Genomic DNA, 12,753 nt, shown 5'->3' with positions numbered 1-12,753 from the left:
CATTAGCCACTACAGAAATGCAAATTAGAAAATTAGAACCAGTGTGACAGACGCTGCCCCAGAACTAGTAGTGTCGTTTAGGGAAAGACATGGAGTAACTGTAAGTCCCACATGCGCACCACTGTGCGGACAACACTGAAGACGGGGTTTGCTGTTACTGTTTGTCTTTAGGAGACAGGATCTTGCTGTGTAGCTCGGGTAGGCCTCAGACTCACAGTGCCTCTGCCTTAGCTACCCTTGTGCTGAAATTGCAGGCCTGAGCCACCATACTCTGTAGCTGTCCTCCCAAGTAAGACGCACATTTACCATGTGCTCTCACTCCCAGGCATTGCCTAAGAGGGTAAACTGAGTATACACAAAACCCGCATAGGTGCTTGTAGTGGTTTGTTCATTGGAATGTAAATCATTGATCTAGAATGTAGTCTAGGGCACAGTCGCTCAGCAGATGGCAAGGTGGAGTCGCTCTGGATCTATGTGCAAAGCACACCTGCTCTAGCCCTGGCCATCTTCCCTGATTGTTCCATTGAACCTCTCCCAAGCTTGGTGCGGCTCTGCCATCTGCCACCCGGAGCTGACGAGCCTGCTCTCAGCTGACCTAGCTCCTTCAGCTTTCTTCTGTCAGTTCTGGGGGTGAGCCAATCAGTTGCAAGGATTGGGACAAGCATGGGTTTTCTGCCGAATGATGTCTGGAACTGGATTGGTCTCAGGGAACTTGTAGCCACTCGGAACTTCTTTGTTTCCCCATGTGACATACGATTATGAAAGGTGACTAACAGGAAAATTTAGACTGAAAGTAAAAAATGGTGTCACTCCTTTGTATATCTCAATGTTGATATGAACAAAACTTTGGTTTCTGTTTCAGATCACAAAAATGGACAGCATTTTATAATCCCTCAAATGGCAGACAGGTAAGGACCAGTCCAGTTTATCTGCCCAGCATTGCCTTGGTTTGCAGTATGCAAGTGTGTTATATTTTGTGTTTAACAGAGCCCATACATTTTTCTCTTTTATGGCTATACACTTTGGAAATAAGACGGCTGTAAGTAAACCACCGTGTGAAACTTAACTTGGAAAGAGCACAGATCCCAGATAGACTAATAAGGAGTTGCTGCCACTGTTTTGGCCAGTTGTCCTGGTATTTTGTATTGAGAGGTCATATTCACAGGTGTTTCTGTGTCGCAGGAGATTATATTCTTGGCCTACAACAGAGGTTGGCAAACAATTTTGTTAAAGGCTAGGAAATACGTTAAGTTCTGTGAGCCTGTCACAGTTGTCAGCTTGTCCTCTAGAGTCAGAGGACTCTTAAGATAATGGACTGGGTACTGAAACTCAAATTTTTAGATCTTGAGAAATGAATGGTCTTTTTCCTTCTCTACCCAAAATGTTTAAAATGTAAAAGCATCCTTCCTTCATGAGCTGGGCAAAAAAAAAGGCCGTAGCTTGCGGCCGCCCGCTATGGGGTGGGTGAGGTGGCTTCACTGTCCCAGCCATGCGCCCACAGCTCTCAGCCAGTGCTGCCAGAGTGCAGGGACAGTCACCGCTGTTCCGGCTGTGCTCTTGTCTGCCTGGCTCTTCAGTTTTCTTCTCCATTTTTCTTTTTATCTTTTGCTCTTTTTTTCCTCTGTGCTACGGATGGAACTCAGCAGCTCACACATTAGACAAACACTTAACCACACGCCAAGGCCTATTGATGAAGTGAACAGTAGTTTTTGTCATCCAGCTGTGGGGCAGCACCTTTTCTCTGTAGCATATTACCTGACTGCTGGGTTTCTAGGAGTCGCTGGCCAAACTGTTTCAGTCTCTTAGTGACTCTTTGGCTACAGATGCTTGGTTCCAGCGGTTCCATGAACCGTAGTAGTTTCGTCCCTTGGGCATCTTAATCTTATAGAGCACTCACAGCTTCTGTTTACTTGCTTAATGGTTTGTGCATTTCCTCAGCAGCCTGGATGTATCTGAGTTGGCAAAAGCTGCCAAGAAGAAGCTTCAGTCTGTGAGTATCTCTTCCTGGTGAGCCCCAGCATGGAAACCTGCTGGTCCCTATTGTGGGTCTGAGTTACCTATTACATCAAATGACTGTTGAATTAGAAGTAGACTGTCAGGCTATATGTAGCAATGAAGACCAAAAGCACTTGAGTATATCCAGTGCTCTGCAGACTTCAAACAATCTATGTTCTTCTCTGTCGTGTTAAAAATGCAGCCCCTGCCTGTGCTTTTTGCCAGAATTCTGGGTGTTTCTCAGGTACTGGAGTGAGTGAGGTGTCCTTCTGTGGCATTGCTTACATCAGTCACACAGGACAGTAAGGAATAGCAATAGCCAGGGCAGTGAGTCAGGTACATTCATTCACTGGAGTGGCATGATTCTTCCTGCTGCCCGTTGTATGCCATTCCTCAGAGCATTTTATGTTTATGCTTCTGAAAGCTGATGGTCTGGACCTATGTGTGTCTACCCAGGCCTGTTGGTTACATTAATCTTTGTATTTGGAGATGCCCCGGGAGAGTGATTTCCCTTTATCAGTCCTTCCCATGAAACCTCACCATGTGCTTATTGCTCCCCTTGTGAGATTTCACTCCTTTCCTCTACTCGATGCTCCTTGGGTAAGAACCAAGATCCCTTGCTTCTTTTTGCCACCCTTAAGGATCCTTTAGCACAGTGTTACTTCCCCATATGGTTAGGTATACAAGCGATGTTGGGGTGACTCTGAATTAGCTCTCTGAAGTCAAAAGTAACTGCTTCGAGCCCTGCTCCAGGAGTCTTGCTGCACGTTTGCCTTGCCTAGTTCCCATTCCTCTTAGCACTTGTGGAGTCTGAGCGCCTCCAGTGTCAGTAAAGCCCAACTTCCCTGATTTGTGATTTTCCCCTCCTTCCCCTTTTCACAAGAGATCCTTTTAGAACCTCACCCAGTACCACTGAGTATCACATAAAGAAAATTTATCCTTACTAGTACTTAAATGTATTGTGAAATAAATGTGTTTTATGCAATTTGTTTGGTGTCTCTGTGTTCTGTATCTGCAGTTTGTGTGTTTTAATGCCTTTCTTAAATTCAGGAGGACATATAGTAAGATAAATGAGATGCCGAGCTTTCAGGGCAGCAGGAGAATGTGTGTTTTCCTTTAGTACTGGTCATCTGTAGGTAGACTTTTGATACACGACAGACAGACAGACTCCTGACTGTGTTGACTAAGCTGGATGCCACAGGGAACCTGAGCTTGTCTATGATATCTAACATGGGACAGGCATTAAATAAACAGCTTGGACAGAGTTTAGAATGCTCTCAAGACCTTAGGCTGTGTGTAAGGCCCAACGGCCAGGCTCTCCCTCAGCCATACAAGCACAGAACCTCCCCCCTTCCAGCAGTGGTGCTGGGGAAAAGGGTGTCCCAGGGTCTGCTTCTCAGAGGTGGCTGCTCTTCCAGTGCTAGGGTAGCATCCATCTCCTACCACCTTCCTCCTCCATGTGCCCTTCTGTTCTTTTCCCTTCTTTCATTCTTCCCTCCCTGTCTCATATGCTCACTTTCCTTCCTAGTGAAAAACTGAGGGAAATACAACCAAAAACAATGTATTCTTGAATTATTAAATGTTAACATTTTGAAGTCTTAAGGCCAGTAATGTCTGTTCCTCAATTTTCTTGTCTGTAAAATGGGACAATAGTAAATTCTACCTTCACTGAAGGTATTAAACAGGGTGCTGTTAGTACCATGTCTTAAGATGCAGGCCCTTGCTGGGTGTTGGTGGCGCATGCCTTTAATCCTAGCACTTGGGAGGCAGAAGCAGGTGGATCTATGAGCTCGAGGCCAGCCTGGTCTACAGAGTAAGTTCCAGGACAACCTCCAAAGCAATACAGAGAAACCCTGTCTTGGAAAAAAAAAAAAGATGCAGGCCCTCAGCAGTGTGGGCCACGTTGCCACTGGTGATAACAAAATAGTTTGCAGTCCAGTCTTTGGAGGTAGAAACTGGGTGATTCTCAAGCATGCTTGAGCTCCCAGACTTCCTCTTATTCCCTGGCAAGATTCTTGCAGGGTTTATTGTGAACAATTAACATGTTGTGAGAACACTAGAAAAACTAAAAGGAGATGACTTGTCCTGAGTTATTTCGCTCTCCATGAGCTCAGGCTCAGCATTTGGGGTATTTCCTTCAGTTTTTATCTCCTATTTGTACCTGTTTCTATTTTTTTCTTCTAGAAGTTGTATACCAGAATTTCATACTCTGCTTTTTTTTAACCCAGCAGGGCATCATAGGCATTTCCCCTGAGGGCTCTGTAGCCAGTGTTCTGTTTTTTGTGGGTTTTTTAGTGTTAAATAAAAGACCTCCAGGTTCATCTGAGTGGATGTCCCTCCAAATGCCAGGCACCGTTTGTGGTGTCAGGAACAGAGTGGCAGTGTGACAAGTTCCGCATCTGCCCTGGGAGCACGAAGCAGTTAGTAAAGAGATCACAGTTGCTGAGTGTCAGGATGACATGGAAGAGCCAGAGCCTGGCTCTTATCTCAGCCGGGAAGACCCTGGTCATCCTCCCAGTTCCTGGCTCTGTGTGATTGTGTGGTGAGCCACAGTCTGCTTTGCTTGATGGGGAAGCTCAGCTCTTGTGCTGAAAGTCAGCAAGGAAACCTAGCTGGGAAGTGTGGAGCAGCCGCGTGCTCACCCACTCCCACCAGCGTGGCTGTCGGGCCCAGGGCCTTCCATCCTGCCCTGCACTCAGTTGCCACCACCACCCCAGGCTTCCACTTGTTTATCCTGCAGGGACTTAGGGGGAGCAGACAACAGTTCTCAGGACAGCAGAGACTAGGGTGCTGGCTGCCACAGTGTCAGCAGGGTGGGAACCTGTCTTGCCTCTCCATGTCAGTAACCTGCCTGTCATAGAGTAGGGTCTCTGAGAGGCAGCTGCTGCTAGCAGGGAAATGGTAACAGCAGGTGTTCACTAGGCACTGGCTTTGCATACGACATTGGAGATAAAGGGTGACTACTTCACAGCTATCCTCCTGGTGTTAACTGTTGTCCCTTGTGTCCTGATATTTTTACTTTCAGCTAAGTAATCATTTGTTTGAAGAACTTGCCATGGATGTATACGATGAAGTTGACAGGCGAGAGACTGATGCAGGTGACTTAACATGTGGCTTTACTAGGCTTCTGTTCTCAGTGGGAGGTGGCAAGCTGCCAGCCTGTTTTACTTGCCCAGTTGCTACTGTCCTCATAACCCATGTGTTGACATGTACTTTTGCGTGTGTTGGCTTTGGAGTGTGCTTCCCCAAGTCTACCTCGTAGTATGTGAGCCGTGCCTCCCTGCAGAGCTCTGGCACCACAGGTGTGATGAGATTCTGTCTCTGGCTCTTTTCCTCCGGCTAGTCTGGCTTGCCACGCAAAACCACAGCACCCTGGTAACCGAGACAACTGTCGTCCCCTTCCTTCCGGTCAATCCTGAGTACTCCTCAACACGAAACCAGGCAAGTGACCCAGTGTGAAAAGTTAGTATTATTTGGGAAATGACTTATGTCTTGGTATTTAGTGTCCTGTATTCCTGTATACTTGTAAATAGACAACTTGAGATTGAATAAGAAAAGCAGATATGAACAGAAAAAATACAAAGAACTTACAAACATGAAAGGAAATGGTAAAAGACAGTAAAGGGCACTCTTGGCTGGTGGTGGAGCAGGATGGGCTCTCATGCCACTGACAAGACTGTGGGTGGCTGCGTATGGCAGGTGGCTTGTTGGCTCCTTGTGTGATCTCAATGCTCAGGAAGCTGGGACAGGAGGACCTCAAGCTTGAAGCCAGCCTGGGCTACATAGCAAGACTGTGACAGAGATGGGGGAGAGAGGAAGGGAGAAAGATTTATTGATTGATCAGAAGCCTCAAATTTATGTAAATCCTTGTACGAAGGAATCATTTAAGAATACTTCTGAAAAAAGCAGATTTATACATGTGTTTTGTCTGTAACAATAGTACATTAAAAGGAGTCTCATTGTGTGACAGAGGAATGAGAAAATGAGGAAGGGTTTTAGTTCCAGCTAACAACTGTCTGAAGGAACAGAGCCCATATCCAGACTATAACCTCATCTTTAAATTTGGAAATTTCCCTCCAGATTCACTTTTCACTCAACTCAAAATTAAATCATTGATAATAGAACTATGTTTTTATATTTGTTTTATTGTTGTTTGTTTTGGGGGGATTTTGGTTGGGTGGGTGGTTGGTTGGTTGGTTGGTTGGTTGGTTGGTTGGTTTTTCAGGACAGGGTTTCTCTGTGTAGCTTGGTAGTCCAGGCTGGCCTCAAACTCATAGAGGCCTGCCTCTGCCTCCCAAGTGCTGAGATTAAAGGTATGCATCATCACCGGCCGGCTAGAACTATGTTTTTATATTCTGATAGTGCTGGAGATTGAACTTGGCCTCATGTGCTAATCACATGTTCCAGCGTGAGCGACACATCCTGCCAGAGCCATTTTATTTGAATTTGTAACAGCAAATATTGGTGTGGATTGAAGAAGGGTGGCAATGGAGTTATGTGGTTGAGCTGGACGATCCTGGCATAAATGTGACAGTCTTGGACATTTGCTGTCACTACTCATGTTTATATTTTTACATTGAAGATTATTTCCCATTATTTTCTCCCCTTTAGGGCAGACAGAAATTAGCTCGGTTTAATGCACATGAATTTGCTACGCTGGTCATCGACATCCTTGGTGATGCCAAGAGGAGACAGCAGCAGGGCAGTCCTCTGTCCCGGTCACAAGGCAAGTGTCCCACCCTGACAGAGAGTGTGCCTGGGCCTTCTAAGACACAGTGTTTAATCCAGAGCTGGGGTAATGGGGCAGTCACAAGTATAGCCTTACCATCCTGGGAGCATCATTGCTAATATATTATGACGAAAGGTACCTGTTGGAGCCCTGTTGAATAAAGAGTACTTCAAAATTACCAAGTATTATTAAGATTTATCTTATATGAGATTTTTTCCCTTATCACATATTTCCCCATAAAATTGGCACTTTGAAATTAACCCAAAAGTTAACTTAAATTTTACCAAGGACGTAAATGAGAATGTGAAGGTTCTTGATTAGAGTTCATTTTCACTGCTGTCACTTACTTTCAGAGCCCTCAGCCTCTAAATAATTGGAATTTACTGCTGTAAAATTTAAGTGTCTGTAGCAAGAAACGTTGTGACCAGCAGTGTAAAATGCGCTGAGCATCCATTTCAGAATGACTCTTACAGGGCCAGTCTGCAGTCATAGGAGCCGCTTCCTCCATAGCCAACTCGTAACTCTACTCTCAATTTTTCTATGTACAGAAATGATGTCTTTTATTTTGAGGCACTTAATAAGATATCTGTGTCATAAAAATTAAGGTTCTAGTCATTATTGCATAAGGCAGACAGTAAACTGACAATAATTTGTGTTTCCTGCTTGAAGAAGTTGGTTCTGTTAACTCAACCAGGAATGAAGACTGGGAAGGTGCATTAGATTGGTGAAGGTGCAGTGTGGAGAGTCTGCATAAAACCTCAAAACAAGCCTACTCCAAAAGAGCAATGATGTCTCATGTGTGTTGTGTATAATATCAAAGACATCAGAAACAGCTAAATAATAAATTCTAGAGAAGCAGTCACATGAGTAGCACACAGACATATTCCAGAAGCAGTGATATGAAGTGAAACAGTACATGTTTAAAAGTTTGGTGTCATCTCCATTTTGTAAGGGAAGTGTATTTACGTAGATGGCTGTGCCCAGGAGACTAGACCATATGTGAATGTGCACATGTAACTGTGCTCCTCGACAGCAGATTCAGTATTTGCCCAAAGTGTATCCCTGGCTGAAGTTGAGTCTTGTGACTTCCTGCTTCTGTGTTTCAGGTCGCATACTGTGTAAGTGCCTTTCATAGACCACTTAGTACCATGTTCTCATACTTTTTGTTAGCAATTTCACTGCTTTAAAAAAAAATGGCTCCAAGCATAGTGGGGAAGGTGTTGAGCAGTGTTCCTGAGTGCCAGGAGGCAGAAAAGAAGCGTGGGGGAAGGTGTGTGTGTGTTAGGTTGTGTGTCTGATTTCCTGGCATGACTGTTGGCCTCAGACCGTGGTCATGAATCCACTGTGTGTTACAGACCGTGGTCATGAATCCACTGTGTGTTACATAGGGAGTTAGTCCTTAGACAGAAGCTTGTAAAACAAGACTCATGAAAATGCTGTGACCAGTGGCTCTCAAGAATTCTAGTCCTCTGTTTCTTCTAAGAAGCTCAGTGGCAAGAATAACAGAGATGACCAGAGAGAAAGAGGCCAGCGTATGGCAGAGCCTGCAGTAGTCCCCACCATCACTCATTAGTGTTACCATCCCCTGTAGTCAGCTGTTTTTTTAAAGATTGATCTTAAAAATTAAAATAACACCTCTACCTCTTAAGAAGCCAGAATTGGGCTGGAGAAATGGCTCAGCCGTTAAAGGCTAGGCTTACTACCAAAATTATAAGAAACCAGAATTTACCTCCATGTAAAGCTGCCTGTAAAACAGTCTTAGAAATTGGAACATAACTTGAGTTGCCCAAAATAAATCACAAACTTGGGTGGTTTGTGAGCTTTTTATTCTAAACATATCAGAGCCTGTAAGTCATTGCTTGTCCATGAAGCAGACATGACTGTTAATGTACATGTGTATCCACTCTTCATTTGTCTGACTTGTAACCACAGTCCCTATTCTTTGAGCACCTGGTTTCTAGGCTGTGTGCTTTCTGGGTGTTTGTTTTTGAGACAGGGTCTCTATGTAGCCTTGGCTGTCCTGGAACTCTCTGTGTAGATGAGACTAGCCTCTAACCTATAGAAATCTCCTGCCTCTGCCTCTCTGGTTCTGTGATTAAAGGCAAGTGTCACCACACTTGACTACTTTCTGTTTAACTTGCCATCCCCTATAGGAGTGTCAAAAGTACTATCCAGTTGCATCACTTCACCTTATGTTTTTAGCTGTGAAGCTGTGCTCCACGTATGCAAGCCCAAGATGTTCCTCCTTACTCTAGCAGACCTGGAGTTTGTCCAGCCACGGCACGCAGATCAGGGACTTTTTTTTTTTTCTCTCATACATTACATCCTGATCAAAGTTTCCCCTCCCTCCCCTCCCCTCAGTCTCAACCCCACCCTTCTGCTCTCCTCCAGACCACTCTTACTCTGTCTCCCCTCAGAAAAGAGCTGACCTCCCAGGGACATCAACCAAACACAGCATAACAAGCCACAGTAAGACCAGGCACACACCATCTCATCAAGACTGGACGCAGCAGCCCAGTAGGAGGAAAAGGGTTCCTCAAGCAGGCAAAAGAGTCAGAGACAGCCCCTGCTCCCACTATTATGAGTCCCACAAGAACACCAAGGTACTCAGCCGTAGCATATGTTCAGGGGACCTAGGTGAGACCCTTCAGGCTTGGATAAGGGACTTGACTTTCTCTGTATAACTGTCCATTGGGCTGCTTACTATGTTAGCCCTCTGTGAGCAAGATTATAATGTTACTGTTTCTGTCATTTTCTTTCAGTCTTTTATTTAGGTAAACCAGAAAGTCATCCTAATAGTTTATTTTAGAAGGAAAAAATTATATTTTAAGTCTGAAATAGTTTTCCCTCTTCTGTGACTAGATAATGTCGAACTCATACTGAGAACTGTCAGTAACCAGCATAGCACTGAGAGCCAGGACAACGACCAGCCAGACTATGACAGTGTGGCCTCAGATGAAGACACAGATGTGGAAACCAGAGCAAGCAAGGCACACCGGCAGAAGGTGAGAGGACACACACACATACACACACACACACACACACACACACACACACACACACACACACACACAGAGGACAGACTTGTGTCTCTTAAACTGGGGCTGACGCTGAATGGCACAGTGCTTGCCGAACATGAACAAGGCCCTGAGTTCAATTCCCAGCACCACTAGGCAAAGAACACATACACATGTAAAGATAGATATAGATAGATAGATAGATAGATAGATAGATAGATAGATAGATAGATAGATAGATAAAGCTTGCCTGAAAAATTGGCAAGGTTAGCCCTTCGAAGGTGCTGTGGATGAAGTTGTGTTCCCTGCTACCTCAGGCCAAGCACTGACAAAAAGTAGATGCTCTTAAAATAAGACCCTTTGTCCCTGAGCAAATGGAGAGTCGGCCTGTTGGTGTCATGACTGTTTTGTGCAGCATGACCAGAGGCTTTTGTGCACTCAAGTTTTGTTGAGCAGCTTCTCTGCATGCTCTTCTCCTTGCCCCAGATGTCACCGATGGGGGTGGTGACAGTAAAGCATACGCCATACAGGTGGCATAGGTTACGAAGTACAGACAAGCTAGGGGTGCGAAGAGCACACAGGCGGAGCTCTCCACAGCCTAGGGATCTTAGACAGGGAGAAGATGGGGCAGGGAAGTCTGGGCAGAGGGGAGGAGCAGCCAGGGCCTCAAAGTCCCACAGTGCAGGGTCCATGACACCACACTGGAGGAGAGCGGAGGCCTAGAGGGCAGGCAGTGCAGAGCCCGGGAAGTTGTAGCTGGCAAGCTGCTTAGATGGCTAGCTGAAGGGCTGACCGCAGATCTGCCTCAGCGCTCGGACCACAGGGGCCAGTGGAGGAGACCGAGGCACTGCACTGTGAACAAGGAGTCTGCAAGGCCCTGCCCCACTGCAAGCTAAAGCCCCAGGACTGACCCACAGGCACCCTACAGATACTAGAATAAGAGGAAGATAGGCCAGAGAGTTGGAGGCTTGAAGCAGGGAGGTAGACCTAGAGATGTGTCCAGCATTTGCTGCCTCACAATTGCAGAAAGGACATCCCTGCCAGGACTGCCCAGGTGCTAGTACACTCAGTGAAAGCCTAAATCATTACCAGACCCTCAGGGCTAGACCCTCCATTGATTGACTAGGTTCCCACCTTCCCCTCCAAGCACCTGCTCCTTCTAGCTGAGCTCCCTGCTGGTTTGAAGCGTCTCCCCCAGACGTTCTCACTGATGCTCTCAGCCTGTCAGTTACTACTTACAGCTCACCTCATTTCCTTAATGTGCTGGTTCAGCTTTGCGCCCTGCCCTGCTCCACTGCATCTGTTTCCATAGCACTAATCACCTCAGTCCACTGGGTATCACATGTCAGTTATCTCCTTCTCACACTGCTGGGACACAAACACCGGGACACAAACACCATGGAAGCAGCAGTCTCGGTTTGCTTTTTCTTCTGAAATTGCTTGGTGCTGAATAAATAGTGTGGAATGAATGAAGGGAAATGTATGCAAGTCAGAACAGACTGTAGCCAGTCAGTGTCCGTATAGGTTTGCAGCTCCCTACCTGACTTTAGGAAATTCTGACTAAAACTTCAAAAGTACTGCAGTGCCCTGCTTCTTGTTGGTTTAACTTTGCAATTTCACTGGCGTGACCAGAGATTGAAACTCTTTAGCTGTTAGTCTTTAACATTATCGTCTCAGATTGTGAACATTTTCCCCAATTTATTTTTAGAGCCTAGATTCAGATTTGTCAGATGGACCAGTCACTGTGCAGGAGTTTATGGAGGTCAAAAAACGCCCTAGTGGCTTCTGAGGCCAAGATACAGCAGCTAATGAAGGTGAATAACAACTTGAGTGACGAGCTGAGAATTATGCAGAAAAAGGTAACATGTTAATCAATGCCAGGATGGTTGACTCGCTGATCCCAGAGCAGAAGGGCGAGGGAAGAAAACATTTACTGTGACAGATAGAAGTTCCGGGCCAAGCTGTCTTCTTGAAAGCCAGATGTTGTGGATGTTTGAAATGAAATGCTTCTGATTAGAAATGCATCCAGAGTAGGAAGAGGGACCGCATCTCAGTGGTTGAGCATCTACCTCGCATGCATAAGGCCCTGGGTTCTGTTTTCCTATTTGGCTGGAGATACAGTTCAGTGTGTGCTTCTTTTTTTTTTTTTTAATATTTTATTTATTTATTATGTATACAATCTTCAGCATGCCAGTAGAGGGCACCAGATCTCATTCAAGGTGGTTGTGAGCCACCATGTGGTTGCTGGGAATTGAACTCAGGACCTCTGGAAGAACAGTCAGTGCTCTTAACCGCTGAGCCATCTCTCCAGCCCCTCAGTGTGTGCTTCTAAATGCATTATTGGCATCTAAAAATGCATTCAGAGTAAATGCTCCAAAGACCTAACAAACAGCCTGGTGTTTGTGTGACGCAGCAGAGCTTTGCCTTACCCTGGGCTTCCTGGGAGTCTGGAAGCTACTTCTAGGATGTGGTTCTCCCTCCCCCCCCGTTACTGATTGTAAAGTTTAATCACACAATGCAAAACATTGTGAAGGTCGTATGTTGGCACTGACTCTAGCTGCTACCCTGCAACCCTCTTCAGCATCTCAGGTTGCTAGAACTTGCCACCTAGAGCAGGCTTTGACACATAGCAGATTCCCACACATTCCACCTGTACTAGCAAGGAGTGACAACCATGTGTTCAGCACATTCCTAGCCAGTTCCCTAGTGCAGTGGGTCACACCCCCAAAAGACAACTGGAAAATACAGATACTTGTGTTGCAATTTGTAACAGTAGCAAAATTACAGTTATGAAGTAGCAACAAAAATAATTTTATGACTGGGGGTCACCACACCATTAAGAGTTGTGTTAAAGGGTTGCAGCATCAGGAAGGTTGAGAACCTCTGCTCTGGAGACGGGGAACTGCGTGAGTGCATTCACCTGTAGGAGTGGGCGAGAGCAGGGCATTGAAAAGCTGCCAGTATTGTCCCTGCATTATGAGGACTACACTCATTGACTCTCTTGAGAAATAA

At 45.6% G+C, this 12,753-nt stretch overlaps 1 protein-coding gene across 1 annotated transcript in view; it reads left to right on the top strand.

The window, feature by feature from the left end:
* Git2 (GIT ArfGAP 2) overlaps positions 1 to 12,753 on the top strand; it is a 51,362-nt gene that overhangs the window by 24,070 nt on the left and 14,539 nt on the right. Inside the window, 8 exon segments of the mRNA XM_005078950.3 lie at positions 863 to 908; positions 1,939 to 1,990; positions 5,021 to 5,093; positions 5,339 to 5,436; positions 6,607 to 6,721; positions 9,587 to 9,729; positions 11,450 to 11,506; positions 11,508 to 11,600. Of these exon segments, the coding sequence (XP_005079007.1) occupies positions 863 to 908; positions 1,939 to 1,990; positions 5,021 to 5,093; positions 5,339 to 5,436; positions 6,607 to 6,721; positions 9,587 to 9,729; positions 11,450 to 11,506; positions 11,508 to 11,600 (677 nt within the window).

The sequence above is a fragment of the Mesocricetus auratus genome, unplaced genomic scaffold (assembly GCF_017639785.1).
Source record: "Mesocricetus auratus isolate SY011 unplaced genomic scaffold, BCM_Maur_2.0 Super-Scaffold_100025, whole genome shotgun sequence".
NCBI lineage: Eukaryota > Metazoa > Chordata > Mammalia > Rodentia > Cricetidae > Mesocricetus > Mesocricetus auratus.
This window is presented reverse-complemented; position numbering and strand designations above follow the sequence as displayed.